This window comes from Brachyhypopomus gauderio, chromosome 12, assembly GCF_052324685.1.
Source record: "Brachyhypopomus gauderio isolate BG-103 chromosome 12, BGAUD_0.2, whole genome shotgun sequence".
In the NCBI taxonomy this organism is placed as follows: Eukaryota; Metazoa; Chordata; class Actinopteri; order Gymnotiformes; family Hypopomidae; genus Brachyhypopomus; species Brachyhypopomus gauderio.
The window spans coordinates 17075298-17087498 of NC_135222.1; the positions used below are offsets into that span (position 1 = coordinate 17075298).

Genomic DNA, 12201 nt, shown 5'->3' on the forward strand with positions numbered 1-12201 from the left:
TGTTATTACCTATTCTGTAATCTACATACAATAACTATTTACAATAACTGCATTACTAATTCTGTACTCTATTACAATGACTCTATTCTGTACTCTATTACAATGACTCTATTCTGTACTCTATTGGTAATACTGTTGTATCAAAGGTTAATTCAATAGAATTTAAATTGAGCCTGTTGGAGCAGTAGAACAGGTGCTCAGTTGTCTTTGTACATGAATCTGATGCCATCTATAGTCACAGAGCAGAACTGCCTCAGGGTGCAGGGCTCAAGTCTTGGTCTGACCCCTGATCAGCACAAAGGCCCTTCCCCCGTAAAATAGACGTTTCAAGCATTTCCCCGGAAAACAGACATTTCAAACCCTTGACCCATAAGAGATATGTTTAAAACCCTCCCCCCTGAGTTACATTCTCTGTGTGATGCCGTCGTTTCCTGTTGGGGATTGTAGAACAATCACTCAGCCCTTTCCTGCACTCACACACACTCACAAGATGAGAGACACTGATTCATATCCCTTACATCCACTGGTTGTTTGTGTGTGTGTGTGTGCATATCGGCCTGTGTGCACATTTGTTCATGTATGTGTGTGTGTGCGCTAGCATGCATTGCATATCTGACTGTGTACACATTTGTTAATGTAGGCCTATGTGTGTGTGCATGCATGCATTGCATATCTGTGTGCACATTTGTTCGTGTGTGTGTGTGCGTGCATATCTGTTTGCGTGCATATCTGTTTGCGTGAACATTTATTTGTGTGTGTTGGTGTGTGTGTGTGTGTTGGTGTGTATGTGTGTGTCTGTGTGTGTGTGTTGGTGTGTGTTGGTGTGTATGTTGGTGTGTGTGTGTGTGTCTGTGTGTGTGTCTGTGTGTGTGTTGGTGTGTGTGTGTGTTGGTGGGGTCTTACAAATCTCGTGCTCCTCCTCCGCTTCCCTCCCTTTCCTTCCTGGAGCCCAGCTGGTGTGGTGTGTGTGGGGAGCGAGTGTCTATCTCTCTCCTCTTCTCTCCTCTCCTCCTGCGAAGATGTGCTCCCTGCGTAGGGCCAGGTCTCTGGGCTTCGCACTGGTCCCACTGGCCACCTGCTGCATAGTGGCCAACCTGCTCCTCTTCTTCCCCGACGGACGGGCCGATTTGGTGAAGACAAACAATCTGAGCAAGTATGTGTGGTTCTTCATGGGGATAGGAGGCGGAGGGCTGGCCGTGAGTATGAGCTTTCATTTCTAAGCTCTGTTGCTTATGTTTGAAGCGATTGTGAAATTAAATAGTTTTCATGGTGGATGAATCATGTAACGCAGTGTCTCTCTCTGAAATATCGCCATTTCTCATCAATTTAGGGGATTCGAAATGAGGAGATTTAAGTTTAAGTATGTCAAATACATTTGAACTTTTACACTAAATAAATAAATAATAATCATGAGAGTAAGTGTGAGACGCTATTTCAAAAGAACATTTTTTTACCCAAAGCATATGTATAAAACACCTTTGAGAAAACACTGTTTCAAATGCAGAGTAAACCGATTTGTGCAGAAAAAACTGATTTGTGTGGCAAAGCTAAAGATAATTATTTGACAGCAGAAGCATTTCTTATTCCTCTAAGTATGTGTAGGGAAGCACTTGCCCTCTGAACTCAGGGTCAGGGGTGAGCAGTAGGAAACATTGTTGTGTTTAGAATATGACCAGATAAATGTTCTAGGGTGAGGCTTAGGGAATGAACTTCTCTAGGGTGAGGGCTAGGATCAGATACTTCTGAAGGGTGAGGCTTAGGGACTGAAACCTAGGGTGAGAGTTATGGTCAGATACTGCTCTAGGGTGAAGGTTAGGATCAGATATGTATCTAGGGTGAGGGTTAGGATCAGATACGTCTCTAGGGTGAGGCTTAGGGACTGAACTTCTCTAGGGTGAGAGTTATGGTCAGATACTGCTCTAGGGTGAAGGTTAGGATCAGATACATCTCTAGGGTGAGGCTTAGGGACTGAAACCTCTCTAGGGTGAGAGTTATGGTCAGATACCGCTCTAGGGTGAAGGTTAGGATCAGATATGTATTTAAGGATAAAGTCTGATATCACTCTTTAATTTTAACAATGTGGATGCATGTGTCTGTTATATTTGTGATCTTTTATTTATCAGCAATTGACTCTATGTTGGCAGATCCTGGTCACTGCTGTAAGCTTTCTGAGCCTGGAACAGTGTGCTAAGACCTGTGGAACAGACACCTGTGCTGTGAGTACAGCTGTCCATCTGCAGGAGTCTCACAGGAGTTTACACAGCACTTCCTGGTGTATCTTTAAGGATGTGATGTCTTTAAGAAGTTTATTTCTTGTTTTGTCTTTGGTTGTGTGATGATGATGATGATGGTGCAGATGTGTGGCTCCGTGCTACCCGCTCTGCTGGGTGTGGCCGGATCTGTGTACTGTTTCATCATCTCTGGTTTGGCCTTGCTGGAGGGTCCGTACTGCTTCACCTCCTCCGGATGGAGGTCTCCGTTTGAGAACATTGGACCAAAGTAGGGAAGCATGAACGCTCCACCTCGCCCTCCAATTCATCGCGCGATTCACTGTGGCCGCTTAAAGCTCTCCTGCTTGTTATTCTCAGATACCTGTTTTCCTGGGACACCTGGTCCGAGTGCAGGCAGCCCGTTCACATCGTGGAGTGGAACGTGACGCTCCTGTGCATCCAGCTGGGTCTCAGCACGCTCGAGTTCCTCATCTGCACCGTCCAGCTCCTCAGCGGGCTGGTGCACGCCGTCTGCCGGCCGTGCTGCTACACGCAGGAATATCGATTAAACGGCTGAGCTCACGAACCCTCCCCCCACGAAAGCCCGACCACGTTCACTCACCTCCAGTCTGACCAGTGGTGGACACTTTATTATTTAAGACAAGGAGTTTTAAATGACACACTGCAGATTCTTTGTACAAAGGACTTTGAACAATAGAGAGCAACACAGGAGCTTCCTGTAAAGACATGAACACATCTGTCTCATCAGTATTATAAAGGTAGAACATCTAGAAAAACTACTGAGCACTGTCTAGACTGAAATGTGCATTTTCATAAGAAGAAATGTGTTTTTATGAGCTATGTTTGTTTTTTATAACTGTCAATTTGACAATATTACAACTTATAGTTTGTGGGAAACTAAAGTCTGAATGCTATATAAGACCACCTGTTTTTTTATGTTTGCTTTGGCTTTGATGAATAAATGTTCTGTTTTAAATGTGGCTTTTTGCCTACTGAGAAAAACAACCCTATATTCCATAAACCCCTCGGATTATGCAAGATCAAATTCCGTAGGATCCTGTGGATTATATGGTGATTAATATCCACAAGGACATCTATAAACTAATTATTATCACAGGACTGCCATTTCTACAAAGCAATTAAATCTTTAGTAATGTACCAGTCGTTTAAACTAAACATATCTGACACAATTTACACAATTTTGAATGTTTTACATTTGTAACACAAATATTTTTTTTCAGTATGCTGTAGTGACTATAACTGTGTCAGTTACGGAAACATCATTGATTTCTTTGGCCTGTCTCTGCCATCTGAAGCATCATGTCAGTATTATCAGTAGCTGTGTTGATTTTAGAGGGGGGAGCTGAAGGAGTTTCTGTGTTCTGTCAAACTTATGCAATTCACATGGACTGGAAACTCCAAGACTATGCAACTCTGTAAAATGTACTCATATATCCACGAAGCTCAGACAGATGAAAATAAAGTAAAATAAAACAATAAATCACAAAGTAAAAAAATTATGTAAATAAAGCTTGCAAGAGACAATGTGAATGGCGTTTCCAGTTTGATGCTTTTAGCAGTGTCCAGATAGTTCTCAGTAATGGTACCTTTAGATCACTACTGATACCTCTCCAGCAACTCCCTGACCAGTTCTGGGTTTATCTGGATTTATCACCAGTACCAAAGTTTCGGTAACAGTGGGTTAGGATCTGAAATCTCACCAAACAACACAGCTACTGATTTTTTCATTCATCAGTTGTAATATCATCAACAAAACATTTATGATAAGATGGAATTTCCCAAAGCTCGTGAGTTCACCAGGTCTGCTCTGTCAGGTCATTTGCAATAGCTGAATTGTCCTGGTACCCTTGAACACCAAGTTGCTATTGGCTGGCAAGAGACAGGTTTTTTCCTTTAAAAGGAATGAAGCAATCAGTTAGAAATCCTGATCTCCAAATTCCAGCAGAGTGAAATGTTTAAGCTACAGAGGTCAGCGGCGGTGCTGCTGTGCTGGGCTGGACTGGTGTCCTGCATCAGGAGGGAATATTTCCTAGCAATTAAAGAGGTGCAGTGGGATTATGCACCGAGTGGGAAGAACGTAATCCAGAACAAGACGCTAGCAGAAGATGAGTGAGTGTGTCACTTTACTCCTGTATTACAGCGGGGAAAAATATACATTATTGTATAGAACCATTTTTAACATTCATGGTCTACGATGTAATTAGTTATACATTGAAAAAACGAACTGGATGCTCAAAAATAAATAGTTACACAGTAATACTACTGTATAATACTACTGTATAATACTAATAATACTACTGTATAATACTACTGTAAAATACGAATTAGGTTTAAGTTCAAATTGGTTTCAGAACATCTGCCCTTTTTCAGACATCTGAGGACATTTTTGGAGAAGGGTGAGCAAAGGATCGGGCGCGTGTATAAGAAGGCAGTTTACCTACAGTACACAGACGCCACCTACAGGCAGGAGATAGAAAAACCCAAATGGATGGGCTTTCTGGGCCCCCTCATCAACGCAGAAGAGGAGGATGTAGTGGTGGTGCATTTGAAGAACATGGCGTCTCGCCCGTACTCTCTCCATCCCCATGGACTCAGTTATAATAAGTCCAACGAAGGTATGCTACGTATCAGTCACGTCATTGTGTTGTCTGATCAGAGGACAGGTTCCCCTTCCTGAGTCCTGGTTCCTCTTGAGGTTTCTTTGACCAGGATAAATATAAATCTGCTTTGTTACAATGTTGCAAAAAATGCTAAATTAATAATCTTTCCTTTGCTTTGTGTTCAACTGCCTACTGTACATATCTATTAATTCTAAATATATATATATATATATATATATGTATATTTAGGCCAATATACATTTTAGTATTAAATGCAAGATATCATATCTGTGTCCATATTGACATATTTTAAAGAATTTCCAAGATTTGCTGACCATTGCAGGATGTCTCATAAATTCCAGCTGGGTGCTGTAGTGGTGAAGCGTGTGCTGTTTGCGTTCAGGGGCCCTTTACCCAGACAAGTCAGAAGCTACAGACAAGCTCGACGATGCCGTTGCTCCTGGGAAGACGTACACCTACATCTGGCCTCTTACCTCCTCACACGCACCAGGAAAAGACGATGGCAACTGTCTAACACGGGTGTACCACTCACACGTCATGGCTCCCAAAGACATCGCCTCAGGACTCATTGGACCGCTGGTCATCTGTAAAAAAGGTATAGTCAGTATTCGCTTCTGTCAGTATTCTGCCCCTTTCGGAGAACTGAGACTTCTGAAAGAGCTGCTCTGCTCTGCTGCCTTAAACTGAGGACGAGTCACCATGCCACACTGAATCATCGGTTTTGGCTAATACATACAAATGTGTAGAATAAATAATAATAAATAATAATGGTACCGATGTGATGTGTAATTGCTCAGGCAGTCTGGATGTGCACGGAGATAAATCAGGTGACTACCTGTACACTCTCATGTTCAGTGTTTCCGATGAAAACCTCAGTTGGTACTTGGATGACAACATCAAAACGCACTGCACGGCGCCTACCAAGGTGAAGAAGCATGATGAGGACTTTATGGAGAGCAATAAAATGCACTGTAAGCAGAGCACGTCCACAAACCACGAACTATTACACTCACCACTAGTCTGGTATGGCTGCTGATGTTGAGCTGATGTCTGCGCTTTGTGCATCCTTGGCAGCGATTAATGGTTACGTGTTCGGCAACCTTCCGGATCTGAGCATGTGCATGGGCAACAAGATTCACTGGCACCTGTTTGGCATGGGCAACGAGGTGGATATCCACTCCGCGTTCTTCCACGGTCAGATCCTGACGGACAAGAGGCATCGCACAGACACGATCAGTCTGTTCCCAGCTACGTTTGTCAACGTAGAGATGGAGGCAGACAACCCTGGCCAGTGGCTCCTGAGCTGTGTGGTCAACGATCACCTGGAGGGTACGGCTTCTCTCGCACACTAGGCACAACCGAAGCACGATTGATCACTGAAATAGATAAAGCGCTGTTTTGATTTACTGATTCATGTGTTGTAATTGTTGCAAAAAGAGCCATTTGCCCTAAAAGTATAAATTGTACTAAATTTGTTTTTTTCTTCATTGTAGCGGGAATGCAGGCAATTTTTGAGATCAAGAAATGCTTTCCTAATGTTCATAAGGCCAGACCATTTGGTTCAGTGAGAGAGTACTACATTGCAGCGGAGGAGGTTATCTGGGACTACGGGCCCACACAAGTCAACCAGTACACTGGCATCAAACTGCAGGACGACAGGTAAAGCCATGCCTGCCCTCTCCTGACCAACGGCTACCCTGTGCTGAGTCTATTCAATTAACGAACCTTCATCTCCTTTTGACGTGACTTTCTCAGTATGGCGGACACGTTCTTTGAAAATCGTGATAACCGCATTGGAGGGAAATACAAGAAGGCCCAGTATGTGGAATACACAGATGACACGTTCACCAAGCGCAAAGAGAGACTGCCTGAGGAACAGCACCTTGGCATTCTGGGTACGGTAGTCTCTACATGGCAACTGTACTACCAACCCCACTGTGCACTGCAGTCCACATGGTCTGATTTAATACTTAAATCCTTCATGACTTGACAGTGAGATTTCTGGACACAACTTTAACCCAAAACATGGAAACTCTCATGGAACAGGGCACAGTAGATCACGGCAGTGACAGTTCTGTGATAGTTTAGTAGCAGTAGCTCCCAAAGCTCGGCATAACCCACATATGGAGAAAGCACTACAGAGAGTTCTAGTGTGATATCACTAAACATAAGTGTGGGGTTTTACTCGTAGGTCCAGTGATCAGGGCAGAGGAGGAGGACACCATAAAGGTGACGTTCAGGAATAAAGCCAGCAGACCCTACAGTGTCCAGCCACACGGGGTGCAGTACAACATTGAGATGGACGGCACACTATACCACAATGTTCTGGAGGGTAAAGAAGAAAGAAAAGCCAAGATGATCATGTTTGTGCAATTCAGACATACATATGATATAAACAACAACTTCACTGAAGCTTTGGACCATTTTGTTTTCTTGCAGAATCGTACACTGCCAAAAAGCTCAGAGAACTCAATAAAAAACCAAGTAAGTGTTGACTTCTGGTGATATCGGGGATTTCAAAGCAAAAGGACTAGGCTATGCACAAGCCATGAACCTCGGTTCTGCAGAGGAATCCACACCTACACTCCTTTTGAACATAATAATCTTTGAACATACTTATTGACTGCATTTGGAATTTCTATATATGGTGAATAAACTGATCTCAGACCTGTAAATGGAAGATTAAGTGGCAAATCATAATAATTAAAATGCCCAAACTAAGAATATATACATATATAAATGTGTAAAATCAGCATTGCTGCCTTTGTGTTTGTAGGAGTTATTGAACCCCTTCCTGCAGCTCTGGTTCGTCCTGACACCACTTACAAGTATGAGTGGGTGGTGCCCAAGAATGGAGGCCCGAATGAGAAAGACCCCGACTGTCTCACCTACATGTACTACTCTGCTGTAGACCCTGTGCGAGACACCAACTCTGGGCTAGTTGGACCTCTGCTGATATGTAAACCCAAATCCCTCAAGGGCAGCAAACAAGTATGTCCAAAGTACAGAGATCAACATTGAGACACAAATCAACATAATTGCATAATGTGTCTACTCAGTTTTGGACTTTTAACTGTTTTTCACGTTTTGCAGAAAAATGTGGACAAAGAATTCCACATGCTTGCTACAGTTTTTGATGAGAACCAGAGCTGGTATCTGGATGAGAACATTAACAGATTTGCAAAGAAACCAAACTCTGTGAAGAAAGATGATGAAGACTTTCAGCTGTCAAATAAAATGCACTGTTAGTCCTTTCTTCATGTTTTAGATATGTTGCTGTAACTGTATTTGCTTTATACCAAAAATCCCAAACAGTTCTTAACAATATTTTTTTTATCTTTCTTCAGCAATCAATGGATATATGTATGGAAATCTCGAAGGCTTGAAGATGTGTAAAGGAGACAAGGTTTCCTGGCATCTCTCTGGTTTGGGCTCCGAGGGTGACATCCATGGACTTTACTTTGAAGGCAACAGGTTCCTCTACAGAGGAACCCGCAGAGACACCATAAGCGTCTTTCCCCATGTCTCTCACACCGTTGTCATGGAGCCAGACAGCATGGGTACCCAACCCCTTCCATGCAACTGCATTATCTCACAAAACACACACGATCAAGGGACATGCAACACCTGCAGAAGCTGCTGATTATCATCCTAATTAGTTTTGTCCTTTGTAAACCGCAGCTCTTCACTTCTGGAGCACTTAAGTGTCATATATGAGTAAGCACTTAAGTAAGTCTTGTTGTGGGTGGCTACTACAGGCCAGTTTCAGGTCACGTGTAAGACAGCTGACGACAGCCATGCAGCTATGAGGGCAAACTACACCGTGGAGAAGTGCAGCTTCTTCAGTCGGCAGTCGGAGATGATGCTCCATCAGAAGAAGTATTACATTGCAGCTGTGGAAGAGGACTGGGACTACTCCCCTTCTCGCACCTGGGAGGAGCAGATGTTCCACACCCTGAAGGACAGGTGATGCAAGACAGGGACCAAAGAAGCATTTTCAATGTTGGGGTCCTACAATGTTGGGGTCACATTTGGTCCTACAATGTTGGGGTCACATTTGGTCCTACAATGAGCACTTGTTCCAGCACTCTCTCTGAGTCACTAGCTAGCTCGATTATTCAATAAGGTTCACACAGACACCAAGACACTGTAGACAGATAGCATCAGACTTAGTGGATGTGGTTTTGCGAGGTGCAAGGTTTCTTAACTGAGACTGTATGAGACTTTAGGCTGTAGTCAGGTTTGGAGCTGAAGACATGCACAAATCCTAGAAAAGTCTGGAAATAGTTATCCTAACACTAACATGTTAAACATATTAGCTTCAGGAAAGAGAACTTGAATGTAGTGATGATGAGAACACAGTGAGAACCTTTTACTGATTGTCTGCAGCCCTGGTGAAACATTCCTGAAGAAGGGGGGCAAATTTATTGGCTCCAAATACAAGAAGGTTCTGTACAGGGAGTTCACCGATGACACCTTCACCAAGCCAAAGGAAAGGCCTGCAGACATGGAACACCTGGGAATTATGGGTAAATACCAAACAGACCGATGCCTGGGTAATAATGTGGAGAAGAGATTCTCATACATTGTTCTCAATGAATGCCACCATTCAGGACCTATGATCCATGGGTATGTGGGAGAGAAGGTTAAGGTGGTGTTTAAGAACATGGCAAAAAGGCCATTCTCCATCCACGCACACGGAGTGAAGACTGACGTGCCCCTGGTCACTCCCACAGCTCCAGGTATGAGCCGATCATATCTACAGTGATATTACGCCAGGCGGTGTATTGTAGAGTCTATTTTGTAATTTCTCATAATAAAGCAGCTTGTGTTACTTGCTGGCTACTTTACCTGGCTTGATTCATTTAATGTTCCACCATAACGCATGATATCATGATAACATCTAACATTTTCTACAGGACAAACTCAAACATACACCTGGTACATTCCTAAGACAGCTGGACCCACAGAGGAGCAGGAGGAGTGTAACGTTGGAGCGTATTACTCCACGGTGGATGTTAACAAGGTCAGCACCATAGCTTTAGGACGCAGCACCACCCAACTCCATCTATATTCTTCCAAGCCCAGTTACTGCATATAGGACCAGTATTATTTTAGCTCAGGCACTGCTGCCCTGTTTACTAAAATACTTAACGTCCTCCAACATGTGTTGCTGGTTAAGGATTTGTACAGTGGTCTGATCGGTCCACTAGTGATCTGTCGTAAAAGTCTGATGAGGACGCTGGGGCTGAAGAAGGAGATTGAGGAGTTTGCTTTGCTCTTCATGATATTTGATGAGAACCTGTCCTGGTTCCTGGACGACAACATCAAAGCACACGTAAAGAACCCTCCGAGTAATTTAAAGGAAGATGAGGAGTTTATCAAAAGCAACAAAATGCATAGTAAGGCCAAAACGAACATAATTTTTTTAGTTTTTTGTTTTTATATTGTTGCATAATCCATGTGCATATATATTTTACAGGTATAAATGGCTTGCTATACAACAACGTTCAAGGACTGAACATGCAGGTTGGAGACAAGGTGTACTGGTACCTGATGGGGTTGGGGGGAGAGGTAGACCTACACACAGCGCACTTCCACGGCCACAGCTTTGACTACAAGGTAAAGCCCTGCACAGGACAGCCTCCCTGTGGAGAACCATCTGAGATCCTCTCTCCTCATTATCCATGACCCTCATGAGTGGCTATGAAGAAGCAACAATCACACACAGGTATCAAACACTGTCTGGTGTGTAACCGTAGGTGAGCGGCAGCCACCGGGCCGACGTGTTCGACCTGTTCCCCGGAACCTTCCAGACCGTGGTGATGCGTCCACTATACCCAGGATCCTGGCTTCTGCACTGCCATGTGGCTGATCATGTGATGTTTGGCATGGAGACCACATACACAGTAGCAGAGAAAGAGGGTGAGCAGCAACACAGTGGTCACAGACACAGATACACAACACGCCAGGCTACAGCACAGAGGTCACAGATACACCACAACACACCAGGCTACAGCACAGAGGTCACAGATACACCACAACACACCAGGCTACAGCACAGAGGTCACAGATACACCACAACACACCAGGCTACAGCATAGAGGTCACAGATACACCACAACACACCAGGCTACAGCACAGAGGTCACAGATACACCACAACACACCAGGCTACAGCACAGAGGTCACAGATACACCACAACACACCAGGCTACAGCATAGAGGTCACATACACACCACAACACGCCAGGCTACAGCACAGAGGTCACAGATACACCACAACACACCGGTCTACAGCACAGAGGTCACAGATACACCACAACACACCAGGCTACAGCATAGAGGTCACATACACACCACAACACACCAGGCTACAGCACAGAGGTCACAGATACACCACAACACGCCAGGCTACAGCATAGAGGTCACAGATACACCACAACACACCAGGCTACAGCATAGAGGACACAGATACACCACAACACACCAGGCTACAACACAGAGGTCACAGATACACCTCAACACACCAGGCTACAGCACAGAGGTCACAGATACACCACAACACACCAGGCTACAGCACAGAGGTCACAGATACACCACAACACGCCAGGCTACAGCATAGAGGTCACAGATACACCACAACACACCAGGCTACAACACAGAGGTCACAGATACACCACAACACACCAGGCTACAACACAGAGGTCACAGATACACCACAACACACCAGGCTACAGCAAAAGACACTTTAGTCATGTGTACAAACAGAATCCAGGGAACAATATATTAAGACATACATTATAACATACAAAGATTTTAGAAGTTTGTTTACATCCATATACATTAATTTTAATAAGATATTTCTTGATGACAAAGTCTTAAATAATGATAATGCAGCATATATAACAAGGTCTCATCTGCCGAAACAGTGACATGGCATATAATGGTTGAATGATAACATATAACTATATCAGGTGTATAATATATATTTATACTGTGTAAACAGTACAACAAAGTCTTTAATGGTAACAGTTGTAACTGTAATGATAGATTGGAACACAGTGTAACTAAGAATGTCTCATCTGCAGGAAAGAAAGGAATTCTAGGCAAGATTGGGAGAAGATGAAGGGACATTCAACACCCACCACTCAGCCAGAGCCCTGAATAAAGCTCACACTGACTATACAGGAGTAAATGTGTACATACACTGTGCTGAATTCACAAAGACATCTGCAGTCCTGTGTTTTCATTCTAAATAAGAGGAAGATGAGGAGTGTTGATGAGCACAGGACCCCTCCACCCAAACATGAGCATTCCTACATGATG

General features: G+C 43.7%; 2 protein-coding genes across 2 annotated transcripts; both read left to right on the forward strand.

The window, feature by feature from the left end:
• The first annotated feature begins 922 nt into the window (after positions 1 to 922).
• Positions 923 to 3207, forward strand: tm4sf18 (transmembrane 4 L six family member 18). Its single transcript, XM_077023362.1, has 4 exons — positions 923 to 1196; positions 2145 to 2216; positions 2357 to 2499; positions 2589 to 3207. Exons 1-4 carry the CDS (start codon positions 1020 to 1022, stop codon positions 2785 to 2787), a joined length of 591 nt encoding a protein of 196 aa, XP_076879477.1. The 5' UTR covers positions 923 to 1019; the 3' UTR covers positions 2788 to 3207.
• A 679-nt stretch (positions 3208 to 3886) lies between these two features.
• Positions 3887 to 12098, forward strand: cp (ceruloplasmin). The gene is made up of 20 exons (XM_077023358.1): positions 3887 to 4361; positions 4623 to 4867; positions 5256 to 5468; positions 5671 to 5844; positions 5948 to 6202; positions 6367 to 6532; positions 6629 to 6768; positions 7065 to 7205; positions 7313 to 7357; positions 7650 to 7864; positions 7967 to 8117; positions 8221 to 8433; positions 8632 to 8839; positions 9263 to 9402; positions 9487 to 9615; positions 9793 to 9899; positions 10056 to 10275; positions 10356 to 10495; positions 10636 to 10798; positions 11964 to 12098. Exons 1-20 carry the CDS (start codon positions 4204 to 4206, stop codon positions 11999 to 12001), a joined length of 3261 nt encoding a protein of 1086 aa, XP_076879473.1. The 5' UTR covers positions 3887 to 4203; the 3' UTR covers positions 12002 to 12098.
• Positions 12099 to 12201: the final 103 nt, after the last annotated feature.

Excerpts from the sequence above, each read along its gene's own strand:
- tm4sf18 (XM_077023362.1), top strand. The coding sequence starts at position 1,020 with ATGTGCTCCCTGCGTAGGGCCAGGTCTCTGGGCTTCGCACTGGTCCCA. Across the intron at positions 2,217-2,356 it reads GTGGAACAGACACCTGTGCT|ATGTGTGGCTCCGTGCTACC; the intron begins GTGAGTACAGCT and ends ATGATGGTGCAG. Across the intron at positions 2,500-2,588 it reads TTTGAGAACATTGGACCAAA|ATACCTGTTTTCCTGGGACA; the intron begins GTAGGGAAGCAT and ends TGTTATTCTCAG.
- cp (XM_077023358.1), top strand. The coding sequence starts at position 4,204 with ATGTTTAAGCTACAGAGGTCAGCGGCGGTGCTGCTGTGCTGGGCTGGA. Across the intron at positions 5,845-5,947 it reads GGAGAGCAATAAAATGCACT|CGATTAATGGTTACGTGTTC; the intron begins GTAAGCAGAGCA and ends CATCCTTGGCAG. Across the intron at positions 6,203-6,366 it reads GGTCAACGATCACCTGGAGG|CGGGAATGCAGGCAATTTTT; the intron begins GTACGGCTTCTC and ends TCTTCATTGTAG.